General features: G+C 40.3%; 1 protein-coding gene across 7 annotated transcripts in view; it reads right to left on the bottom strand.

Annotated features, from left to right (window-relative positions):
• The window catches only part of Lpp (LIM domain containing preferred translocation partner in lipoma), a 599,010-nt gene that overhangs the window by 432,074 nt on the left and 154,165 nt on the right, over nucleotides 1-12,771 (bottom strand). For 5 of the 7 annotated variants that reach the window (XM_029544361.1, XM_029544363.1, XM_029544362.1 and 2 more), the window contains one exon: nucleotides 4,065-4,130. Coding sequence is in view for 2 of the 7 variants with exons in the window: in XM_021209404.2 (XP_021065063.2) it covers nucleotides 3,960-3,962 (3 nt within the window). In the remaining 5 variants the exon portion in view is untranslated. The other 2 variants (XM_021209404.2, XM_029544360.1) reach the window with 2 other exon arrangements.

Raw genomic sequence — 12,771 nt, 5'->3', positions numbered from 1 at the left:
CGAGTGAGTGAAGTACGTGCAGTGCATGCTAAAGGACTTGAGTTCGGGTCCAAGCACTATTTAAAAACCTGGGTGCAGCAGCATGGACCTATAACCGCGGCATTTGTAGGGCGCACACAAAGACAGATCCCTGGAGCTCTCTGGCCAGTCTACCTAATCACTGGGCACAAGGGTCAGTGAGAGACAGTCTCAAACTTAAGGTGTAGAGTGACAGAGGGCAAAAGAAACCCAACATTGACCTCAGCTTCCACAGATACATGCTTAAGGGTGTATATCTATGACACGCACACACATATATACAAAAATGGTAGTACACACACACACACACACTAAATAAATAAAAAATATAAATAAATAAATAAATAAATAAATAAATAAGCAAGCAGCCAGACACATTTTGGTCTAGCATTGGCACTAACACCTGGAACCAATTAGATTTCCTCCACGATCTCACAATTTCCCAACTCTCAAGTTAGAAATGTTGGGTAGATTAACTCATAAGGTATTGCAAAGACTATATGCCCCAGTACAGGGGAATGCCAGGGCTAGGAAGCAGGAGTGGGTGGGTTGGGGAGCAGGGCAGGGGGAGGGTATAGGGGACTTTTGGAGAAAACTAGGAAAGGAAACTAGGAAGGGGATAGCATTTGAAATGTAAATGAAGAAAATATCTAATAAAAAAATAATTCCCTCTGGTTTTAAAAGACATTCTGACTGTACCAACATGACTGATTAGTCACACTGGATAAATCAAATAACAGAAGAGAAATTTGCCTTTACTTAATGATATTAATAATGAGTAAGTTTCTCAGATACTCTAAAATGAGATATAAGACAGCATTATCACATAGAACAGCCTTTCTCAACCTGTGGGTCGCACCCTGTTTGCCAACCATCTAGCTCTAAAAATATTTACATTGGGATTCAGAACAGTAGCAAAATTACAGTTATGAAGAAACAATAAAAATAATTTTATAGTTGGGGGTCACCACAGCATTCGGAAGGGTGAGAACCTAGAGGGAGTCTGATTCCCTTCCTGTCTAACCTGAAATGGCATGCTGCTGAAGCGAGCAACAGCCAGGAGCCTAATAGACGATTGCAGGATACATATACTCTATAGCCCAATCAGCAAGTGTTCTCTGATAGATCAAAGACTCAAGAGCTAAACAGAATACCAATTTTCCACACAATGCTCTGTGATGAAGTCACAGGGTTTTGGGAACATGGCAGAAGAGGAGGATAATATTCTAGTTACTAGACCATTCAGCAGATGACAAAACATGATCAACTGGGACGCCTTTGTCTATTAGCAGGTGATGAGATGACCTCGGAGAGGGCGGATGTGTTACCCAAGGTGATATCAGGACTAAGGATATTCTCGCTGCTTCCAGCCCGCATGACACACAGAGCTCACTGTTTCACTCTGTAAAGCAATGAGAGCCTAATCTACCCAAGTAACAAAGAATAAATGCACATAAGATTACAGTCACTATCTCAAAAAAAAAAAAAAAAAAAAAAAAAAAAAANTCGCTGCTTCCAGCCCGCATGACACACAGAGCTCACTGTTTCACTCTGTAAAGCAATGAGAGCCTAATCTACCCAAGTAACAAAGAATAAATGCAAATAAGATAACAATAAATATCTCAAAGAAAAAAAAAAAAAAAAAAAAAGAACAAAAGGAGTGGCTGATTAATCTGATTCAAGGCAATCTCCCAAAAATGAAAATCACAGGGCAATATAAATAAGTCCATGAGAATTAATTATGTATTATTCCTCTAACGTGTCACCATGTAGAAAATGGAGACAGCCAATGGTCTATAGGAGGCCAGAAGTCAGCTCTGATTGTAGCACAGAGACCAACTATTTGGAAATGATACCTCATGCTCTTTAAGAGTAAACAGGGTGTATGATTTCAAATCCCGTAAAGTGCAGCTTTAAATAGATTTGGTTTGGAAATGGGACAAGGAACACACCACAGCAATGGATCAAGATCAAAAGCAGAGGGAAAACAATGATTACACTCATTGATATCTGCTGACATGTACACTGTCAAGTCCAATTACGGACTGAAACTGTTGTTCTGTATCAGTCCCACTAATACCCATGTTTACCACAGGACTGTTGTACATGTGTATGTCATGCTCCCACAATAGTTAGTCCTCCATCTTTCAAAGGTTGAAACGATACTATCCTTTAGTTCACAACCAGTTTATAAATGCAAAAGATAGGGATTACATTGCTGGATAGATGACTGACAAACCAATACATAGACAGAGAGAGAGACAGACAGGCAGGCAGGCAGGCAGACAGACAGACAGACAGACAGACAGATAAGGTAGGCAGATGTCAGTAGATAGGTGGAGAGACAGGCAGATAGGTAAATAAGTATGTAGGGAAAAAGAGAAAGAGATATACTTAATTTCCCATTTTAAAGAGCAGTCATTGTAACTTTTCAAGGTTTAATTAAAATATCTCTTTGTCTTGAGATGGATTTCGGTGGGAAAGTAAATACAGCTAACTAAACAGTCCTCAAAGCTTGCTGTATCAGCATTTAATAAATGGAAACTAAGGAAATAGGTATGTGATAGGTGAAGGCCTTGGAGGAACAGCTCTCTAGATCTCTGAAGTAGAAAATTCATGCAGATTCACTTTTTAAATCCCCTGGGGGTTTAGCATTCTGACCTGTCCTAGCTGGTGACATGGTTCACCCTGGATTAGTCATTGGACAGAAGAGGGTTCTACTTTTTTGTTAGGATGTTGATAGTGGGTAAGTTGGCCAGGCCCCCAAAAGTTAGTGCTATATCAGTGTCAAAGAATGGGGGAATGTTGCCTCCCTCCTTTCTGACTTAAAGGTACATGTCACAGGAACCATCAAAAACTAAAACAAGAGATGCCTTCAAGAAGTTTTCTTTGGACGTATTTGTCCATGAAAATGACATACTAGAAACAAGTTTTTGTGGAGACATTCTGTAAACATAGTAAAACTAAAACAAAGATATATAGATATAGATATAGATATGTCATATATTTCTGAATACATATTTCTTTATAGCATTTCCTTCTATAGGACTAAAAAAACCCAACTAGACACACAACTGTGTTAATTCTAGAAATTTCTCAATTCCTGTCACCCACCTGCTTCACATTTACTCTATTTGATAAATATGAGCTTTAAAAATCATATTAACCTAAAACTATAATTTCTATTTGATTATAAATTGGTAATTTATGTGATTACCGGGCAGTAGCAACCAATTTTAAGTTTTTTTTAAAGAACCGTGTGAAGTTAGGTTTGCAATTCATCGTCACTGAAATAGTACACTGACGCTATTAACACAATGTTCTATGGAACAAATGATTACAGCATTGTGAATGATCTAATATTAGCTTTCTACTCCAAGGCCTCAAGTTAGGAGCATCATGTTGACCTGCTAGGAAAGAAACGTGGCAGATCACACTGAACACAGTAGCAGTGCAGGAAGGTGCGGCTATCAGCAGGTTGTCTATAAGGAAGAGAAGATGAGTTAAACTAAAGATGCCCCTTTCTCTTCTATTACTCTCTGTTTTCTGGGTAACCTCATGAGGAAGGCCTCTGTAATGCTCTCTCTGACCGGTGGGGCTAAATGACTTATCTGGCAGACAAGACACAATGACTAACCCAGTTCATTCAGAGCCAAACCATTCTGGCAGTTTACTTGAGTAAAAACTACACTCAAAGAAGGAGAAGGAGGAAACAAAGTGGGAAGTCTGCCTGCCATGCATTGCCAAATCACAGGATACAACTGTGGAAAAAGACTTTTCTACTGTAGAGCAAAACTACAGGTTCTTAAATGTCCATTAAAGGTCAATTTCCCAAACTGTCCAGATTTTTGCATTTTAGATGCTAAAAGGATAGAAATCGAAAGGAAAAAGTGAACCAGAGGGCAGGTTACTGTCTTAGATCTTTCCATGAGCCTACTGACCATAAAGTACTGCTGTGACTCTACCACAGGAAATCAACCTCAAGCACCGTAGGGTCAGACGTCTATTAGCCTTATAGGATTGTGAAGACTCCAGTCCTCTCTTACCTCCAGCAGCTTTTGGCTTTTGGAATGGACAATGGTCACAGGCTCAGCCAGACGATATGCTCAGCTCTGTAAATTGAACAAGACAGAAGTTACTTGTGGGCACTGGGCACTGAGTCCACTTTTAAAAATCAGTTTGCAAAACATTTCTACATTCATTATCTCAGTTCTCCCGTGATCCTGATAAAGAAGCAGGAAGAGATTATTCCACTCATATGAGAGGGAGGTAGAACTTCACAGAGGGACGGAAAATGATGAGAAATGGTAATTCTTATGAAGAATCTCACAAACTCAGCATGGAAAACGGTCATTATTGTTCACAAATGATGTCTAGCCCAAGAATATATAGTATGATGTAATAAGTGGCAGAACATGAATTCCGAGGCATTGCCACTGGCCTAGTGACCTATATTTTCTGCCTCAGTTTCTCTTAGGCCATGAGGATAAGGAACCCAGCTCACTCACTTCATCTATTGGTCTTGATAGAGGAGGACATTAAAGTCAAACCAGCACTCTGCAGACCTGAGGAATAGGAAATGCATGTGGCCTCTGGAGCCAATCTACCTTTCTTCCTCTTACCCACGGTCTTGGGCAATTATTAAAGTTCTCCATCACTAACTTCCTCATACAAGGATGAAGACTATCTGTGTTACATAGTCAAAAACTATCCTCAGCCAACCCTTTGGTGGGGCGGGAAGATTGTCCTCTGTATGCACAGTGATCATATACAAAATGCCAACGTTTCTTTCCATGAACCAAACACACACTAGTAAAACATGATATGACATGGATAATTCTGACTGGTGGCCCTAGTTTTAAAATATCATGAGATTATCTATACCATTCTTAAGTGTCCTCAACACACAAACACATGCACATAAGCACACACATAGAAACAAAAATAAAATAACATTAGAGAATCAATTGTCCCCCCCAAAGTCCCAAAACTAAAGGCAGAGTTTTAGCTCCCGGCTAGCCGCATTTTCAAGTCTGTGCCAAGGGCACTGCCTTAGGCTCAAGGAGATGGAGCTGCTGACAGAATGCTTAGAACACAAGGAACTTGTTTGAAATTTTATACAGATGGACAGAAAAGTACTCACTAACGTGTCCAGTTTTCATAACTCATTCAAAATGCATTAGAAAAACATAGTTGATAAGATGCCCTGCCAAAATCTCATCTCCTCCCCGCAAATCAAAACCTTAACCCTCCTTTAACATTATACTTTATTTTGTAGTCTAGAGAATACCACACTCATTACATCCTAAATCATCTTCATTATATGCTCAATGAGTCCTCATTGCTCCAATTTTACAAATCTAGCAACCAAACTTCAAAGGTCATAGAGCTAACATAGAACAGATAAAAATTTAACCTTAAACTTTCATACCAAGCATTTGCCTCTTATATGAGGTGAGAAACCGCCTGATTAGAGAGAGAGACTTAACTGCAGGGATTGGAAAACAAGTATGTAAATCAGAAATTGCAATTGCAATTAAGCAAAGAATGCAAAACTCAGAAAGATAAATATCTCCTATTTTCTCTCATACGCAGAAATAAGAATAATGATTTTAGGGAGGAAAGGGGGTAAGGGAGAGAATGGGAGGAGTGAGGAAGGGGAGGTGGGAGACATGAAAGTTAAAAAGAGTCCATGGGAGAGGGGTGGAGGACTTGTAGGAGAGCAGTAGGGGCCAGGAGTGAATGAAGTACGAATGAATAGGACTAAGGTACATTGTATGCACCATGCAAAGTTCATGATGAAAACCTGTCTTGTGCACAAATAATATATACTAACTGTAAAACTACATAATATATACTAATTTTAAAACTAACCAGAAAACACAGACACTCTAGTTTAAGATTCTGCTTCACCACAGCTGAAAGGAGAGGGACAAGAACTTGGCATCAGCGGGCTCAGCACAAAGTGACACATGACCAAGAAAGCCAGTGTTAATGCGAAGTTACCACAAACAGTGAAGTTTCACAGATGCAGCATCCATACACAAAGTGTCAGAACACAAGCCACTAAGCAAGGATCTGCAGCAGCAGGGACTTTCAGACATGCTTTCACCCAAAACTCTCCTTACGGGTCACGGAGAAGCTGAAGCCTTCCAAACACGTCAGCAGCATGTGCTGGTGGCCCAGCGTGTGGCCTGAGAGTTACTGTGTCCGCCACAGTTCCCAGGTGTTCCAGAAGGCAGTGAAACTCTTGATAACCCATGAGGAGACAGGACAGCTGGCAAATTCGGCGACAGCCATTGGCAATGAAGCTAGATATCCTTCACTACTTCTGTGGACTTTAGGACTGCTGACCCCAAACCTGGAGGAGATTTATCATTTCTCAAACTATCTTCCCTCTCCCAAGAAGAATCCTCTCGCCTCCAGATGCAGTTTCAGCCAAAAACAAAATATATATATTCAAACTCAGACTTGTAAATTCTCAACCTATTGATTGGAATTTATGTAAAGTGAAACTAAAAGAGCATGGTTAAATTTTTTGTTTTATCCTAATAAAACTAATCACATACATAAAACCCACAATGGAAAGAAGTAGAGAGAGAGAGAGAGAGAGAGAGAGAGAGAGAGAGAGAGAGAGAGGGAGGTAGAATGCCTGACAATAAGGATAGTTTGGTGGAGGCACACAGACCATGGTGTGGTAGAGACACACAGACCATGGATGGTGGGCCACACAGATCATGGTGTGGTGAGGGCACACAGACAATGGATGGTAGGGGCACACAGACTATGGTGCACAACAGACCATTTCAATGGGCTTTTAACAAACAATGCTTTGAATCTACCACTTCAAGCAAGAAAAAAATTTAAACCCTTAAGCAATGATGCAAAAACTTAGCAACAAAAAGTCTAATGAATGGGCAATAAGACAAAGCTGGGTAGGAAAAACAATTCTGCTTACATCAGTTTAGCCCTTCATCCCAGATATTCTGAACAAAGAATGCCAAGCCAAGAACCATAAAAGTAGAGAACTGAGATCTGACCTCCTTTGGAATTCATTCCCAGCCTAATAGCTAGGCCTTCTGAGGAAAGATACATTTTTTAATTTCTCTTTTCAGAAGCCTGGACTATGACTGCCTATCAACCACTTAGAGAAGACCAAGAATTATTTCATCCACTTTTTTTGTACTTTCATAAATTTCAACTGGCAAAAAGATTACTTATAATGAGATTTATTTACAGTAAGTGATGTTATGATATTAAATGTGGAACTCTGCCCCCCAAGGTAACTGAGATGTTAGATCAGGAAAAGGCAATAGAGCCCAACTGTGGGCGGCCCTAACTCTGCCCATCCAAACTGAAGTGATTCCTGCCTGCACGGTCACCACCATTCTAAGACCCTTATCAAGAATACAGCATATCCCATGGCTTATACATGATCTGGTGGTTTCGTTAAGTAAAGTTTGTCAGCTTTTAATTGCTTCCCTCCCTGATTTTAATTTCCTCACCTGTCAGCATCGATCAGAAACAGTGAAATCATCTGACATACTGGCTGATTATGTTTAAATTAATCAAGAAATTTTTTTAAAGTAAAATTGCTTTGGCCTACAGGTAATCCACAACTTCATAATGTGTTATTTAAGAGGGGCCTACGATAGACAAATCTAAAAATTAAATGGGAGACATTAGGAATCCTGAGGAGAAATGCAAGTTACTTTCACGCTCATAGCACTGGACATTAAAAGGCTAAGACTATCTTGAAAAAGAAGTTTCATCCACTAGTATTCTTAGAACAACAGTAAACAGTACCTACCTAGAGGCAGGAAAAGGTGTAGCTAACTCTGAATATTCGAGAGACAGATTAGGAAGAAATAAATAAAAATGAGCTTGCCTTAAATAATATAACTTAATGTAATACAATAAGAATGAACAAATAATAATCTGGCTACTTGGAAGTTGCATTTCATACTGATAACTGTTAACAATTAGATATATGATTTCCATGCAGATTAATCAGGGTAACTAAGGGCGGTGTGACTGGTGTCATTAGTAATAGTAGAAATCTTTGCATGTGACAGAGGCAAGGCCCAGAACCACAGGGGGATTTCTATTTTTTTTCCTTATTGTTCTGTACTGTGTACAGGCATTTTGGCTGCACATATGCCTGTGCAGCATATGTGATATGTGTGACTAATACCCAGAGGTGAAAAGAGGGCATCAGACCCTTCAGACCTGGAGCCACAGAAAGCTGTGAGATGCTCTGTGGGTGCAGGGCATCTAACCCAGGTCCTCTAAAAAGGCAGCAAACACTGAGCCATCTCTCCAGGCCCAGCAAAGTAAGTAGAGTGGTGATGAGCAGGTCTGGTCTCATGAGCTATGTGAGCTAAGCAATGCACCACAATTACCCAGAAGAGAGGGGGAAACATAGTGTAAACCCTCCAGACATGATTATTCAGTGCTAATATCTATCAGAAACAGTGTTTCAAACACACTTAGGAAACCTTCAAACACAAAACTCTTTTACAGGAAGTAAATGAAATGACAGGAAAATGCTCTGTAAGGCGTTCTGGCAGGAGATGATGTGAATACACTGACATTATTCCTACCCAGAAATAGACACATTGATGTCATAATAATCGGGACCCAAAGTGAGCACATAATAGCGGCACACATGAATGTTACTTGCCCTTCTGCAGGCTCCTGAACTGAACAGAAGAAAGGAAGAAGAGAATGGCAGGCAACAGGAGAAAAGAATGGGGCTGGACATAACAAACTGGGGTTAGGTGTTAAAAAGTGGGGTGGGGTGGGGTAGCTTTAGAATCAAACTTAACCAACCCTTAGTATGTAACGTGTCAGGTCCTAGTAGATTCAAGATCTACTCAACTTCTAGTGCCCCCTTAATGTGAATTTATTCAGATACTCTGATGAGGTTCTATGAGTCAGGGCTTTGTAATTTATCATTACTACTTATTGAACATTCACAGCATGTCTCATTATAGCATCTTCAAACAAAACTTGTCTTAGCTAATGTTCCCCATGTCTTCTCCCTGATGCCTTGACTCCCTACCCTCTGCTTTCCACTCCTATGCCCTGGCATCCTGGCCGCACCACTTACTACTCTTCTTTATAGTTAGGGAAGCACATAAGACTATAGGCTAGGGTCTGCATGTCTTCAGATATGTAAACTAAAGATCAAGCCTTGTGTTTTTATCTTTGAGTCTTTGAATTACACAATTAATATAGTTAATATCCTATTTTGTGCAAATTTCACTTATTTTTCTTCTGAAGCAGAGTCTCTTGCTTTTTTTCTTGAGGCTTAGAAAAACAGGCTAGCCTGAAACTGGTGACCTTGCTGCCTTCAAGAGTTGGCATTATAAAACAATGCCACTACGCCAGCTCATTAGGTAGAAGACTACCACGGTACACAGTTTCATTTGTAGACCATTAACACTGTATTGGTCAGTCACTTCTGACTGGTCACACACTTTTAAGAGAGTTAACAAACTTAGTTTCTTGAATCCCAATTTAAGTCTTTATTTAAAAGAACAGAGAGCGGTGTCTAGAATGACAGGTTTTTATTGGAAAAAGATAAACAAATGAATAACTACATCTAATTCAATGCATGTCCTATACAATGTATGTAGAAAGTGTGTCCATGATATGTGGATATGAGAGTTCAGCATTCAGGAAGCAGACGCACATGGATCTCTGTGAGTTTGGGGCCAGGCTGGTCTACATAACAAGCAGCAATAGACCAGCCAAGGCTAACATAATGACACCCTGTATCCAAAAAATAAGGATAAAAATAGTTAAAGGTTTAACTTGTAAAACTAGTGATGTAAAAGTAATTCTAAAAGTTGAGTGTTAGGCTAGGGATCCATTAGGAATAAAGACACTTGCAATGAGGGAGACAGTCACCAGTGAAACTCTAGTAAGGAATAGACATTTAAAAAAAAAAAAAAAAGACCATGAAGTTAATTATTAAACATGTGAGCTGTTGAGAAATTTAATGACTAGGCAACCAGTATTTATGGAGTTATTAAGCTCTAGGTGCAAAATATAAAAGAAAGTATTTCTAGTGAAGCTGGGAGTGTATGCAAGTTTTTCACAGCTGTATAATAAAATTCTCTACAGAAGGGAATGGAGGAGACACTGAAGGAGAAGAACTCTTGAAATGACAAATTCTGAAAACCAAGTATATGTTTTAAAAAGAAAGCAAAACTGTTGCATAGATCTAGCAAAAGGGTACTATGTATAATACATACAATGGTTAGCAGGGTTGGGGTGCTAGGACCTAGGGTGGGAAATGGGGATGTATATCTCAAAAATATAGTGTAACAACTATGCAGGATGAACAAGTCAATGACATAAAGTATTAAGGACCCTTCAGAAGAACAGAACTAGTGACAGTTCTCTTCTAAACCGACTACAGTTGCCTTTGTGACCCAAGAGTGAGGCATGATAGAAACACTGATGTGTGCAACTATAACAGTCTTTTACTATATTTATATCTGATGTTATAGATATACCTAACACTTTTAAAAATGAAAAAAAAAATCACACTTGAAATTTTCAAAGTAAGTTAAATTTGATGAAGAAATGTTTTTTAAAAAGTTTTAAAATAGGGTTAGATATTTTAAATACGTTCATTCTTCAAAACATTCTTGGAAGCCACTGTTGCTTTTGTAGCTCTTGCAAAAGACCTGATTCCCAGGACTAACACTGAGGTTCATAATCAGATGATTGTGTACTTCCAGTCCCAGTGGATCCAACTCCCTGATACTCTCAGGACCCTAAGCATGCATGTGGTGCACATTGGATGTATTAGGCATGTGCATAGTGCAGACACTGGCCAACATTGATACAATTATCCATAGCCAAACTTTAGATGAAGCTCTGGTCACCTTATGGACGAGATAGAAGGATTATGTGGCCTTGAAGGGCTAGGGACTCTACAGAAGACCAACTGAGTCACCTGACCTGGACTCTTAAGGACTCTCAGAGACTGCACCACCAACCAAAGAACATACACGGGCTGGACCTACCCTCCACCCCAGGCTCCAAGCATAAACGTAGCAGCTGTGTAGCTTGGTCTTGATACGGGTCCTGAACAACAGGAGCAGGGACTGTGTCTCTGACTCTGTTGCCTGTTAATGGATCCTGTTCCCCTAAATGGGCTGCCTTGTCTGGCCTCAATGGGAGAGGATATGTCTAGTCCTGAGGTGAATTGGCATGCCAGGGTGGATTGGTATCCAAGGGGTCCTACCACTGGTCAGAGGAGAAGGGGAGGTGAGCTGAAAGGAGGGGTTATGTGACGGCAGACTGGGAAAGGGGCTTCAATTGGCATGAAAAGTAAGTTTTTAAAAAGTCTTTAAAGCTAAAGATAATGTAAACCTTAAAACGTTCATAAGCCTAGGCAATGTTTGTGTGGCACTGGAAATGTGTGACAAGAACAAAGAGAGGAGGGTCTGAATGAAGCTCAGGAGTTGGACAGCATAAAGCAATGCAGGAGAAAACAGAAAAGGGAAAGCAGTGTTTATCCACCCAAGAGGGAAATGCTGGTGATAGGGATATCTTGGAGAAAATGGCCAGGAAGGACGGAAGCTGGCCCTGGGATTGTGCCCTGTGTAAAAAGTGCATGTCTCCACATGACCATCAGAACACTAAGACTGAAATAATGGGAAACTCAGTTTCAGAACAATTCAGTGGACATCAACAAATGCCAGGCTGTCCACGGGAGAACAGACCTGTTGCCTCCAGAGCTTACATTTGTCGTGGAGGGGTCACACAGCCAAGTGTAAGGGACTTGCTTCACGTGTGCTATCACCATGGCCACGGCAGGATGTCTGCAGTGAAGGATGGGCATTGATGGTCTGTGTTCCAATGCTTAGCAGCTCAGCCAAGGGAGAAAAACAAGAGCACAGATAAATCCCTGGATAAAAGGATGGCTTCTAAAGAACATTTCTGGATAAAAACCATGCAACAAAGCCACAAACTTCTGGGAAACCTTCCTTATGTTTCAAACGAGTAATGCAGGATCCTACCCAGGAACAGGGAGGTAGAAAGGAATCAGCTACTGTCAGGCAATGTCGAGAAGTCAGTCACCAAAGCCATAGGACTGCACAAGTTTTAACTTGCAAAGGTAACCTAAAATCCAAGCAGATCACACTTCAGGGTGCACAACAAAGACACAGAAGAATCAAGAAAAGTTCATAACCTTTAAGTGTGAACTTTAACAAGTGGAAGAGAGTGAGCAAATGCTGGATCACAGGAGGACCTGAGAGATAACATTCAGTTCCTTTGAACTTAAGACCGATTCATCTAAGAAGCCGCAGGCCCCCTTATATTTTACAAACTTCATCCATGTATGTCCCAGACAGCAGCACAAGCAAGGACCAGTGCTCCCCAAAGCAGGAGTGAAATACAGGGATTCATACAGCACTAGCTGGGTCTAGTTCTACCATATTCCTGCTTACAGGGATTCATACAGCACTAGCTGGGTCTAGTTCTACCATATTCCTGCTTTCTAGTCTCACAGTTGAGGTTTCACTAAACAAGGAGAAAAAGAGATCACAGAAAATAATAACCATAGCTAAAAGACAGAGAGTTAAAAAAGGAAGCTTTATTAAGCAACCAGACGCCCCTGCCAAAGAATGAGGAAAGAAATGTGGGGTACAGTGACAATACTAGAATTTGGGGTTTCTTTTAAAAAACAGAAATATTATAAGAATGTGCTTTTGTTTTCATCTCAAGTGT

This window comes from Mus pahari, chromosome 12, assembly GCF_900095145.1.
Source record: "Mus pahari chromosome 12, PAHARI_EIJ_v1.1, whole genome shotgun sequence".
Taxonomy (NCBI): Eukaryota; Metazoa; Chordata; class Mammalia; order Rodentia; family Muridae; genus Mus; species Mus pahari.
Note: the sequence above shows the minus strand (reverse complement) of the source record. Positions and strands in the feature narration are given on the sequence as shown.